Raw genomic sequence first — 13,314 nt, 5'->3', positions numbered from 1 at the left:
TCACTACTTGGCATAGGGACTGCATATATTGCAGAGACAAAACAGGAGAACATACTATTCCGTTAAGATGAAAAAGAATATTTGATCAGAATATGTAGAGACCAGAATAGGGTGTTATAAGCAATATGCAAATGTTAACCATTTGGTATGTTTGAAGAATCATGTTCTCCTGCAACTCACATCGGTGGCTATATTTGTTTTTTCCCTTTTATATGAACCATATGCAAGTCCTGAAACAATTGTGATGGCACCATAGCCTGGCATAAAGTTGGATAAGAAGAATGCCTTCTTCCTAAGCTTAAAATTTGCCTTGGGAATAATTTGTTAAGCCTCTGTCAACTAGTAATAGTAATAATAAAGTTGGAAGGGACCTTGGAGGTCATCTAGTTCAACCCCCTGCTCATGCAGGAAACCCTATACCATTTCAGATAAATGGCTGTCCAGTCTCTTCTTAAAAACTTCCAGTGTTGGAGCATTCACTGCTTCTGGAGGCAGGTTGTTCCACTGGTTAATTGTTCTAACTGTCAGGAAGTTTCTCCTTAGTTCTAGGTTGCTTCTCTCTTTGATTAGTTTCCATCCATTGCTTCTTGCCTTGCCTTCAGGCGCTTTGGAGAATAGCTTGAGTCCCTCTTCTTTGTGGCAGCCCCTGATATATTGGAACACTGCTATCATGTCCCCCCTCATCCTTCTCTTCATTAAACTAGACATAGCCAATTCCAGCAACCATTCCTTATATGTTTTAGTCTCCAGTCCCCTAATTATCTTTGTTGGTCTTCTTTGTAGAGTCTCAACATCTTTTTTACATCATGGTGACCAAAACTGGATGCAGTATTCCAAGTGTGGCCTTACCAAGGCATTGTAAAGTGGTATTAATACTTCATGTGATCTTGATTCTGTTCGTCTGTTAATGTAGCCTAGCACTGTGTTGGCTTTTTTGGTAGCTGCAGCACACCGCTGGCTCATATTTAAGTGATTGTCCACTAGGACTCCAAGATCCCTCTCACAGTTACTACTATTGAGCAAGGTACCATCTATACTATACCTGTACATTTGGTTTTTCTTGCCTAAAAATCAAAAATCTTCTCCTGTGCTATGGCCATGCTATGGAATATACTCCCTTGAAACTCTTTCCTCATACAGGCAAAATACATCATAAATTAGACCATGGAACAATATAATAGGAGAATAATGAGTAGCCTGGGGTCCCTGGAGAAAGTTATAGTGACACTAGCTGAAGTAGAGAATGGGCGAGGGAGCAATAGCAATAATGTCAGGATAGGTCACTACTACTAATTGTAAATTCCTGCCTTCTGTTCAAAAGGAATTTGCATGTAGTTAGAGACTATATGCCATTTGAGATTCAGCTTATTTTGAGAATCTGCTTCTAGTTTGAGTTAATTTTTTTTAAAGCTAGCACTCAAAAATATACATCCTTGTTCCCAAATAAAATAAAAAGCAGAGTGGCCTTGCGTTCCTTATATGTGGTGTGACCTACCTCATTCTGATGATAGCCGTCATCATTCATTTAAAAAGCAAGAACCATGATTGTTAAGCCTCATTATTTTCAATGAGGCCTGACAGTTTCAAAGTTAAACAGAAGACAGCAACTTTCATCCAATGGGTATTTCTTTTCAAACATAGACAACTCTATTCTGCCTTGTCAACTCTATGGTTCCTCAAGTCTTCCCATTTATGTTTTAGGTTCTTGGATTAAGTTATAGTATTCCATATACTCTAATACAGGGGTGTCAAACTCGTAACGTCACGTGATGTGTTGCAACATATAGCGACTTTTTTGCTATGACGCATCTGGCCTGCAGGCTGGCAGTTTGTCACCCCTGCTCTAATAGGTGTGTAATTCAAATAGTATTGAAATTCATTGGTAAATTTTACTAAAGGTTCCTATTAGGCTTCATGGATGGAATGAAGATAGTTTCCTACGTATATGATAATGATGAAAACCACAACAAGGGATAGAAAGAGTGCTGACTCTTTGAGAAGGTAGGGATTAAGATCCCAAAATAGTTACACAGTCTAACATTAATTACTTAGATAATAATCCTCCAGATTTTAGATGTCGGTTACTTACTACCTGATGCCTTTAATTTTGGTATGCATTATTCTGAGTGTTGCGGATTTTGCCAAAGTAAGAGCACAGTACTGAGGAGAAGTGCTAATGATCATTAGGTCCCTACTTTACAAGAAAGTGGGACCCTAACTATCAGAAAGCAAAGGTTTTTATAGAAGTTGAGGACTACAAGACAGGAAATCCTAGACATCTGATTGGCTGGCCAGCTTGGGCAAGCTAGGTATGTCCTTGGGAGTGTAGTAAGTTCTACAGTTACAAAAATGAGCTTTTCTGAAGGGCAACAAAACTAGACAAGCCCACTGTTGAGCAGATGGAATATTGGAGTCATCAGCTGATAGAGGAGGCAAGGTTGGATTTTCTCTAGGTTGCAATTCCTTTTTTATCCTTGGGCGGTACTGTGAGCTGGTAAGGCCTTCTATTCTTTGGGTTGGGTAGGATTTGTTGGGGGCATGGAGAATCATTCTGGGTCTGATGGGATTAGGCAAAATGAGGAATTAGGTTTGGCCTTGGAAGTATCTGAACGATGGGAGAGGGGCACAATTTCAATTTGTTTTTTAGGTTTATTTTTTTATCTCACTGAGGCTCATAAGAGTATTTTTGATGGAAGCCAATTTCTTGTTTTATTATTGAAAAGTTTTACAGTACATTTTTTAAAAAACAAAATCCCTCCCAACCCCCTCCCCTCTCCCCAAACCTCCCCAACTCTTCCCTTCCCTCCCCCTCCCCCCTCCCCGACTTCCCAGAGCTAAATACAGGGTATAAAAATACAAACAAACATAATCTACAATATGCAAACGACAATAAAATAGTAAATTCTATCGCACTTTAACTCTTAATAAAATAACTACAAGCAATTTATATATCACATAAATCCAATACTTATTCAAATGCTAGGTGAAACTTTTTAGTCCCATATTTATTCTGGATGTAATCAATCCATCTTCGCCACTCCACAGTATATCTCTGGAAGCCAATTTCGACAGCAAATGAAAAAGTTCTCTTTTTTTTACCAAATTTATTATTTTTAAATAGATTACTTTAAAAGTGAACAATTAAATAAATTACCTGGAAAATTAAAAAAAAGACATATATGATGTGTGCCTATTACCCTGGTTGCTTCTCACAAGAGGGGAAGGGAATAGATGTAGCCATTGACAAGCATAATATTGCTCATCCATGCGTTCACCAGGAATGCTCAAAATTAAATCACTATAAGCACAACCTCACCTTTATGACCTTCTTCTACCCCTGTAATTCTTTGTATCCAGGCAGTGATCTTCAGCAACATAGAGAATATGAAAAATATAATTAAATACATATTTGGCAACATATTCTGTTACATTTTCTACTGCCTTTCCTCTACAATTATTTTTAGGTTAGTATATTTATACCCAACTGTATGAAAAGGAAGAGATTTTCTGAATAATGCTATAAAAAGTTGTAGGCAAGCTAGCATCTCCTGAAAAAAGTTACAGTTTTTTCCATATCTATTGTCCACCTCTGCTGTTAAGCCTGCATCATGAATTAGTAGGAATTATAGGATCTTTTTTTCTAACTTTTGTAGATCTCTATATCTCATCCATTAGTCTTTAAAAGCTCTCTGTTGCAGGGGTGGTGGAATTCCTTTTCATATTATATTAATGTTTCTGCTAAACTGCCAGGAATTTGTACAAATCACAAAAAGTGTTGGGTATTTAATTTCCTATACTGACAATAGATTCATGCCCGTTTTTGTTCATGGGTATTTTTATGCCACATGTTTATATGAAAAATTAATCTTCAGAAAAAGTTCTACAACACAAATAAAGGAATACATAACTATTAAGATATGTTCAGTTCATAGATGTATATCAGTTTTTCAACATGCTTTGTTTCAGAGATATTTAAACTTCATATCCCAGCATTTCCAATTATCATAATATCAAAATGTAGAAACCTAACATCAACTATTAATTTACTACTATTCAGGATGAAATAACAAGCTTAACAAAGGTCAGAAAAATTATTTGAAATATGACTAAAATGTTGCTCTATTGTTTTCACTTTTCTTAAGTGAATGAATTACTTCCTCTGATATGTTTTCAAGGAAGGGTTATATACAGAATTAGTAAATCTTCATGTCAGTCAAATCAACACCCAGGATATCAGTTGGTATTGTGTTTTTCCAAATATAACAACAGAGTTCTCCATAATTCAATATTTCAAAGTGCGCATTTAAACATATATTTTGAGAGGGAAAACACTTTAAATCTATATTAGAAAACATTCCAGTTTTTTTTCCTTCATAGACTAATGCAAAAATGGATAAGGTGCAAATATCAGCATGAACTGATACTATATTGTCTCAGCTTTGCTCTTTCCCTCAACCCCTATCCAGTATACGAAGCAGGAAGATTGAGAGTTGCAAAACATTCTTATCACTACTTTGTCCATCCTTTGCTATGCCAGCTAAAGATGTCAAGCACTTACCAGTCATTTCAGATGAAATACTTGGAAAAGTCTTTTACCAGATATCATGACGAGCCATTGTCTGCTGATGCATCAAAAAGAAGATAAATGCTAAAGGGTAGACTCATGTCCCAAATTTGCTTTTTTTCACAAGGCAACTGGACTTTCTTTGTTTTTCCTTGAAGACGTTAACACTTCATAATCAAGAAGCTTCTTCAGTTCTAAACTGAAGAAGCTTCTTGGATAAAAAGCGAAACATCTTCAAGAAAAAACAAAGAAAGTCCAATTGCCTTTTGAAAAAAGCACCTTTGAGGCAACAATGACCTGAATGGCTGAGAATCTCACAGATAGGTAGACTCATGTGCTTGTATCATTTATATATTCCCCATCACTGTGCAAAATAGTCATATACATCATAATGAAGGCATGAAAGCTCATGCAAAGATTTTTGAAAGAACTGTGGTAGCAACAGTGGCATACTATAGATCTGAGTAGTCAAAAGAAAACCATGTATGTTCTTAAAAATAATTGGTTGTATTACTGCATTTGGGAATATGGGAATCTGCAAAGAAAAAGATGATGAAATATGTGTCATAACTTCATATTTGTGTCTGCTTTCATCAGATGTGAGATACATACCAGTAGATCTCCATCCTGAGACAGTAACTTAGGGCCAATCACGTTCTGTCAGCCCTAGGAAGAAAGCAAGCAGTGTCAAACCACTTCCAAAAATGTTTCCCAAAAGAACTGCATGAACCTGTCAGTTATCTGAAGACTTAAAGGAACCTAAATAAATAAATAACCAGGAATTGGAAAGAAAGCTGAAGGAAAATGCAGCTGCTCTTTTCCTTACAGCATTGGAAGTTGAATTAAAAATCTATGGTAAGAATGGGCAACAAGATAGATCAATAGCTATAATAGAACTGTGTTTCTGAACCTTGGCCATTTTAAGAACATAGCCAGCTGGGGAATTCTGGGAGTTGAAGTCCACATCTCTTAACGTGGCCAAGATTGAGAAACATTATAGTAGAATAATATTCACCTCATGTTGCCTTCCAAAGATGTTGGATTTCAGCATCCATCATTCCTGGTAAGTATTGCCCCATCCAAAGAGTATTAAGTGAGACAAGGCTAATGTCTTGGAAGTGGAAAGAAACTGTAACCCTATAGCAATAGCAATTGCGTTTAGGTTTATATACAGCCCCATAGCACTCTTACAGCACACTCTGGGTGGTTTACAATGTAGAAGTAGTATTTGCATATTGCCCCCAACAATACAGTATGCGTCCTCATTTTACCAACCTTGGAAGGATGGAAAGCTGAAACACCTTGAGCCCCATCAGGATTGAACTCCAAGCTGTGGGCAGAGTTTGCCTGCAATATTGCACTTCAACCATTGTGTCATCTATAGGGTTTTAACTATTCAACACTCTCCACCAAATTCCTCTTACTGAACAGTGTAAAAGTACAATTATCAAGCACATTTGCAAATGCCACTTTACATAATCATGCATGGGAAAATGTAAATGTTCAGAGAGCATCCAATTAAAGCTCATATGCAGTTGAAGCAGAAATGAAAATGTAGATGTTAATTAATTAGATGTTCTATGTTAGAGAAAACATCATCAGGGCAGCAGGTTTATACTTACATATTCCCCTCCACATACAAATACTATGAATTTTGACATTGTTGCTTGTGTAATGGCATCTCTACAAGAAGCTTCACACACAAAGTATCAAAATACTGTGTAAACCTGGAGATATTTGTTTGTCACATAGTGGAAGATGAATTAACACCCTCTTCTGACTGTGACAAGGCTGAGTTGTAGGTGAAAAGTTTCTTACAAATTGTCTGCATTCTGCCTTGGGAGCCTGTCTCGGTTACAGTAATGCTTTGTTTTTTCTGTGACCACCCCTGGGTTGTATTGGTCTAGAGCAAACACTGTCTCTTTTCAGTCAGGACATTCCTAATATTAGTTTCCTTCTCTTCCTCCCCTCCCTCCCCATTCCAGATTGCAAAGACTGGTGGACGTCCTAAGGAAGAAGATTGGAGCAGGGTCCATTAGGATGGTGATCTGATAGAAAGCACCAGCCTAAGAAAGCATTCACATCTGGAGACCAGGCTGCTTCATTCAGTGCTATGTAAACATTAGAGCTTTAACTTAGCAAACAGTTGTTAGAAGTGGGACACTCCAACGACATTCCAAGCTGAGATAAAATCAAATCATAAATGTTTAACCACTTGGCTGCTGAGATCTGAGATTTATCCAAAGATATTTGGTCAAATTTACTTTTGTTAGCAGATCTATTTTGGTACATTTAGTGAACCGTGTGGTTGTCTGCGGGACTCTGTATTTAATGGTCAATTGTTCTTTATGGAGTTCTTGCTGTTTATTTCTAATTTACGGTGCAAAATACTATAGAGTGTTCCTAAGCTCTTTCATTCCCTGAATCGAGTAGAAATTTTTAAAATTGGCAAAAGATGCTTAAATGTAAGATGCTTCTAATGAAAAAAAGGGAAACCCAGAGGAAAAATTATATATTGCTAATATGCTGTCAATTGTCAGAGTACCTCCTAAGGCAGGGGTGTCACACTCACAACGTCACACGTGACGTGTTGCAACGTATCGCGACTTTTCCCCCATTACCAGAGATCATGAAGAGCCATTGTCTGCTGATGCATCAAAAAGAAGATAAATGCTAAAGGGTAGACTCATGTCCCAAAGGTGCATTTTTTCAAAAGGCAACTGGACTTTCTTTGTTTTTCCTTGAAGACGTTAACGCTTCATAATCAAGAAGCTTCTTCAGTTCTAAACTGAAGAAGCTTCTTGGATAATAAGCGAAACATCTTCAAGAAAAAACAAAGAAAGTCCAGTTGGCTTTTGAAAAAAGCACCTTTGAGGCAACCATGAGCTGAATGGCTGAGAATCTCATAGATAGGTAGAGAGGAGCTGGGGTGGGCACGGTTTCAGCATAACGCATGCGGCCCATGGGCCGGCAGTTTGACACCCCTGTGCTAAGGTATATTGATTTTCTATCAGTGCTTTGTGGGTGAATGAGAATATTCACCTGCCAGACAGGGGCATATATGATGGGTTGTTTGTTTATTTTGAATATTTTATATGGTTGTTGTTTGCCTAAATTAATAAAAAAATAAAAAATAGCAATTTAATTATACTTAAGGTTGACAGATGAAAATCAATGACACATGTATGTACTGTATACTCTACACCAGACACGTCAAACACACGACGTCACGTGACATCACACGATGTATCGGAACTTTTCCCCCATTGCTGGCAATGGGGTGGGCGCGGTTTCTTCATGACGCATCCGGCCCGTGGGCCGGCAGTTTGACACCCCTGCTCTACACCATTTCAGACACTATCATGAATCTTAAGAAATGCAAATTGCTCTAAAAAGTAAAATGAAACATTTATTCCCCCAAATAACTTGGAAGATATGAAGTTGTAAAACAGCAGATATTCATTATATTAATGACTGTTCTATGCACTGTACAGATCAAACTAACCCTGGTTACTCTTGAAGGAGAAATAGAATAAATATGTTTTAAAAATTCCAGTGATTTCATCTTCAACTATCACTTTTGTTGTAAAACTTTATAAAATTTTCTGCATATTTGTTAGTTTTTAAGATGTATAAGTCTATCCAACTCAAACAGTGTGACTCTGGATAGTGTAAGGCATAAAAAACAGTAAAGTTTTAAAAAGAAACAAAACTACCACCCATACAAAATTTAAAATATAATATGGTGACCAAGTATGCAAGAAACAACCAAAAGGGGACTCTCTAGTGGATTGGATTCTAATGCCTTGGAAAATACACTGCTATATCAAAGGATATAGGTTGCTTATTGCTTGCATAAATACATTTTTTTTATTTTTTACTTTAATAAATACATTCTTGCCCAGGTGCCCTGCTAAAGTTAATAGCAGCAGGGATCTTTAGTCTGATGCCTTTATGCTATATTTGTAAGCAAATGAAAGCAAAGATAATGCCAATAGTAATAAGTGCAATTACAAAGCATCTGAAGCATCACCTGAACACCATCGGCATTGACAAAATCACTATCAGTCAATTGCAAAAGGCAGCTTTACTTGGAACAGCTTACATCCTGTGGAAATAACACCATCAAACAACATCTACATCTCTCAGGTCTTGATAGGTGGATAAAAATGCCGAATCCAGTCTGAACATCTGGCTGACTCTGCAATGAACCATAATATAAAATGAGTAGTATTTTTAAACATTTTGGTTTATTTTAAGAGGAGAAGAGGAACCATAAGATGTTGGAAGCAATATTATAGATATGGCTGGACTTCAGAGCCAAAATCCAGGAGGTTCCAGTGGGCAGCTAAAGAATAAGTTCATTACTGTCCCATTGCATGCCATTTTCTGGGTGACTATTATAGGAGCCAAAATTTCAGTCAAAAAGTCCAAACCTAGCTACACCATGCTTCCAGTCTCTTGGAAACAACTCCCTACAACTCCTACCATGAAGAAACAACTTCATTCTCTAATAGGTGTGACAATAGTTCCTCAGCTCTGACTTACACCTCTGATTCAGCTCCTCATTGACTCATGTTAACTGGTTTGAATAGAATTTGTGAGACTATTTCTAATTTTGCACTGAAAATGACTTTCCCTTTTTCAAAGTTCAAAGTCAGATACTTTTCCTATCATCACTATCCCACTGACAAAGATAACAAATTTAACTACCATTGTGAGTAGTGTTACTATTATTTCAGTGCTACATAGAGATATTGTGTATTTTTCTGTGGGATTCCATAGTGAGCTGTGAGCCATACATGGTCATGTCATGGTAAAATATGTAAATAGCATCACGTTTCCAAGTAAGAATATCATTAAAGCTTTTCAGCACTGTAATTAGATTCATGGTAAGCCTTCCCTAAGCCCTTACTAATTAACTATATTGCAACAAGTCAACTTGAACAGAGAACAACCGAGGACCTTTACCCATCCAACAATGTTTCCTATGCAGCCCCAAATCATTATATGACCATGGTAATTTGTACAATAAAAACCCTATCTCTCAATCCTGATGTCCTCTTACATCTTCAAGGAGAGCACTGGGTATACAGCATATCAAATGCTTACTCAGCCTAAATGTATAGGGTCTTGGATTTCTCTCTGAAGTTGTTACTAATCATTCTAAATGTTTTTAATCTGCTGGTGAAACCAGCTGTACCCAATCTGGAATGTCCTTTAGATCAACTTTTCCCAATGTGGTCCTCCCCAGATCTTTTGAAACTCATCTCAGAGGTTCACCACCCAGAGCTGTGGTAGCAGAGTGGTTAGAATGCAGTATTGCAGGCTCTAAATCTGCTGACTGTCAGCAATTCAATTCTGCCTGGGTCAAGGTTGACTCCGCCTTCCATCCTTCCGAGGTTGGTAAAATGAAGACCCAGATTGTTGGGGGAATATGCTGACTCTGTAAAACCCCTTAGAGCAGGCTGTAAAGCACTATGAAGCAGTATATGAGTGCTACTGCTATCTCCCATAATGCTGGTTAGGAATTAAGGGATTGAATGAATCTAGATGCACTGAATTAGGGAAGTTCTCATAAATAGTAGCGCTTTCTCCACTGATCGTGATGCGGGTACCACAGTGTTATGCAACTTGAACCATATGGACTGTGACTCTGAATCAGCTTAACACTTATATTATTGGGGCTGATTAGCAGCCAAGGTTTTTTTAGGCAAAGGGACAACAAAATCTGCTTCATTGTGGAAGTCCATAGTTCAATATATACTCCCAATAAAACAATATTTTGTGACATAACTGAACAAAGTATATCAATCCAAGAGATATTGGGGGAACGAATCAAAATACTTTGAAAATATGGGACTTGTTTGGATATGTTATTGCTTTGGTCCCTAGTAAATAATGTGAGAGGAGATAATTGGAGAATTTCAGAAATGGGCTTCACTGGGACTAGATGCCTCATTTCTCTTTATCTGCTTCAGTGGAAAAGCTGGTAATCATGGCTCTGAATGTGGACAAAGAAGCATAGTGTGGATTGAGGTTCAATTTGCAAATAGGGAATTCTCCTTGATTATCTACTCCACACCTTGAGTTCAGGTCCCAAATTAATAGGAGACTGACATCTAGTCCATCTATAAAATGTAAATATCTAGCAACTGAAATAGTGCTGCAGTTAAAACTGTTTTAATAATTCCAACCTATTATGGACTGTTCCAGCAGGAAGCACTTGTGTGTGTGTGTGTGTGTGTGTGTGTGTGTGTGTGTGTGTGTGTAAATTTACATATGCATAGGTGTATGAATGAATGAATGAACCTTTATTGTCAAAGTACAACCATGTATACATTGAGATTGGCTGAGCCTCCCTTCGTGTCCCCACCCCCAACATACAGTGACACAAACCGTCCATCTTATTACACCATGTGAGCTAACTGCACAACACACCGGCCTCGCAAGTCAATCATGCATAAAGTTTATAAAATTATATCCCGTTCAAAAGCCTAACAGCCCATGGATAAAAGCTGTTCTTCAGCCTGTTGGTACGGCTGGCTATACTTCTATATCTCCTACCCGATGGTAGGACAGTAAAGAGATACTGTCCAGGGTGTGAGTCATCCCTGAGAATTTTCCTCACTCTTCCAAGGCAGCGAGCCCTGGTGATGTCATCTAGTTGTGTCAGGGGACAGCCCACAATGTCTTGTGCTGTGCTCACCTTCCTATCCGCGGCTGTCAGACCAGCATACCAAACCACAATACAGTACGAGAGGACACTCTCTATAGTAGACCGGTAAAAGAAGGTCATTAGCCGTTGTTCTATCCTGTTCTTCTGCAAGACCCTGAGAAAGTGAAGTCTCTTGGGCCTTTCTGGCCACCTGGGTTGTATTAATTTTCAAGGTAAGATCTTCGCAGAGATAGACTCCCAGAAATTTAAAGGAGGAAACTCTCTCCACACAGTCCTCCCTGATGTAAAGTGGGGCAGGTTCCTCCTTTTTCCTCCAGAAGTCTAGCACCATCTTTTTCGTCTTGACGATGTTCAGGTGCAAGTTGTTGTTACAACACCATATGGATAGTTTTTGTACCTCCGCCCTGTATGCTGTCTCATCCCCACCTGTAATAAGACCCACCACAGTAGTATCATCTGCGAACTTAACTATCGCAGTAGATGGGTCGGATGATACACAGTCATATGTATACAAAGAGTACAGATAGGGGCTAAGCACACAGCCCTGTGGCAAGCCGGTGCAAAGCTTCAGGGGGGTGGACAAAGCAGACCTGACCCTCACTGTTTGTAACCGGTCCCTGAGAAAGTCTTGAATCCAATCACAGATGGAAATTTCAAGTCAGTCAGCTTCGCGATGAGAATGCTTGGCAAAATGGTGTTGAAAGCCGAGCTATAATCAACAAAAAGCATCCTGACATAGCTTCCAGGTTTCTCAAGATGACTTGCTACAGAGTGTAAAGCAGTAGCTATGGCATTGTCTGTCGGCCTGTCCCCCTGTAGGCAAATTGATGTTTATTGAAATCCAGTGGGAGGCATGTCCTGAGATGTTGGAGAACATAAAATAGTATATACACAAATACATGTATGTTACTTTTCTGATCTGAAAATTTATGAGATTTGGTTTTGCAAAAGATAGGAACTTAATTCTTTAATTCTTTTGACTCTAAATTGAAGTCCTTGAGAAGATTGAATTGCTATATTAGGGCTATTCAATGTATGTGTGTTTATATGGGTAAAAATACTCACACTCTTATTTGTAATGTTATAATGAATACTCCAAAACTTCTGGCTTGTCTTTCTTTGAAAGTCAGTTTGTAATTTTGAATAGTCTAGACTTTAAATTCTTCAGTTTTGTTGAAGCTGCACGTGTTCTATGAGGCTTTTAAACAAATAGTTGGAATGGTTGAATGATTTACATTGCCAGTGCCTAGCTAAATATGTAGTCTTTAGAAACGATGTGGTTTATTTTGGCAGGATTTAAAAAAACTCAAATATTTTAAACATTTGTTAAGTTCAAGCCTGCACATTTGAACCAGGAGTATTCGTTCCAAAATTGAATCTCAGGTTACCTGTCTCTTACCCTTTTGTAGATTGTAATCCTTTTATTAAAATAGTCTTTGAAAAGGTGGCTTTAAAAAACAATTCAACGTAAAGGATTGTCACTCCATAAAGGAGAATCAGTATTAACTATAAAAATTAGAAATGAGGGAATTTAAATCCTATGTTGCTGGTCTAGATTTCTTTTTCTCTAAGAATGTATTGGCCTGTGCTTTCTTCCTACAAACATAAGAGCCATTTACACAGCAACAAAAGAAAAGAAATATACCCCACCAAAGAAGACAAAAGAATATGTGTTGGCATACTATACATAGGGGGGGACTTAAAATATAAATACTATAATAGAAATAGAGATAAAAAATTCTACAATACATTAGTCAAAATTATGACCAGTTATCCAGGTATTAAATCATTATGGTTGTTTATTTTTATCTGGATAACCCTTCAACATATTTATGTCTTTTTTTTCTCACATCCCCCTCTTTCTAAATAAATAAGTTATACAGCATTGAAAACTCTGTTCAGCTTCTCATCCATCTTCTGTATCTAACATACAAAGTAGAATCTGTGTACCTTTTGATACCTTTAGTTGATACTAAGCTTTCGGAGTCTATTTCTGGACAGAAATTGAAGATGTCCTTGATTATGTCAAAGAATTTGTTCTGATTCTGTTTGGACCCAATAGCATCCCACG

At 37.7% G+C, this 13,314-nt stretch overlaps 1 protein-coding gene across 6 annotated transcripts in view; it reads left to right on the top strand.

The window, feature by feature from the left end:
- The window catches only part of MIPOL1 (mirror-image polydactyly 1), a 196,080-nt gene extending 188,021 nt beyond the window's left edge, over positions 1–8,059 (top strand). For all 6 annotated transcript variants that reach the window (XM_083361027.1, XM_083361030.1, XM_083361031.1 and 3 more), the window contains one exon: positions 6,550–8,059. In XM_083361027.1, coding sequence (XP_083217153.1) covers positions 6,550–6,616 — 67 coding nt within the window. In that variant the 3' untranslated portion in view covers positions 6,617–8,059. The remainder of the gene's footprint in view (positions 1–6,549) is intronic.
- The last annotated feature ends 5,255 nt before the right edge of the window (positions 8,060–13,314 follow it).

The sequence above is a fragment of the Vipera ursinii genome, assembly GCF_947247035.1.
Source record: "Vipera ursinii genome assembly, chromosome: 1".
Classification (NCBI taxonomy): Eukaryota; Metazoa; Chordata; class Lepidosauria; order Squamata; family Viperidae; genus Vipera; species Vipera ursinii.
Note: the sequence above shows the minus strand (reverse complement) of the source record. Positions and strands in the feature narration are given on the sequence as shown.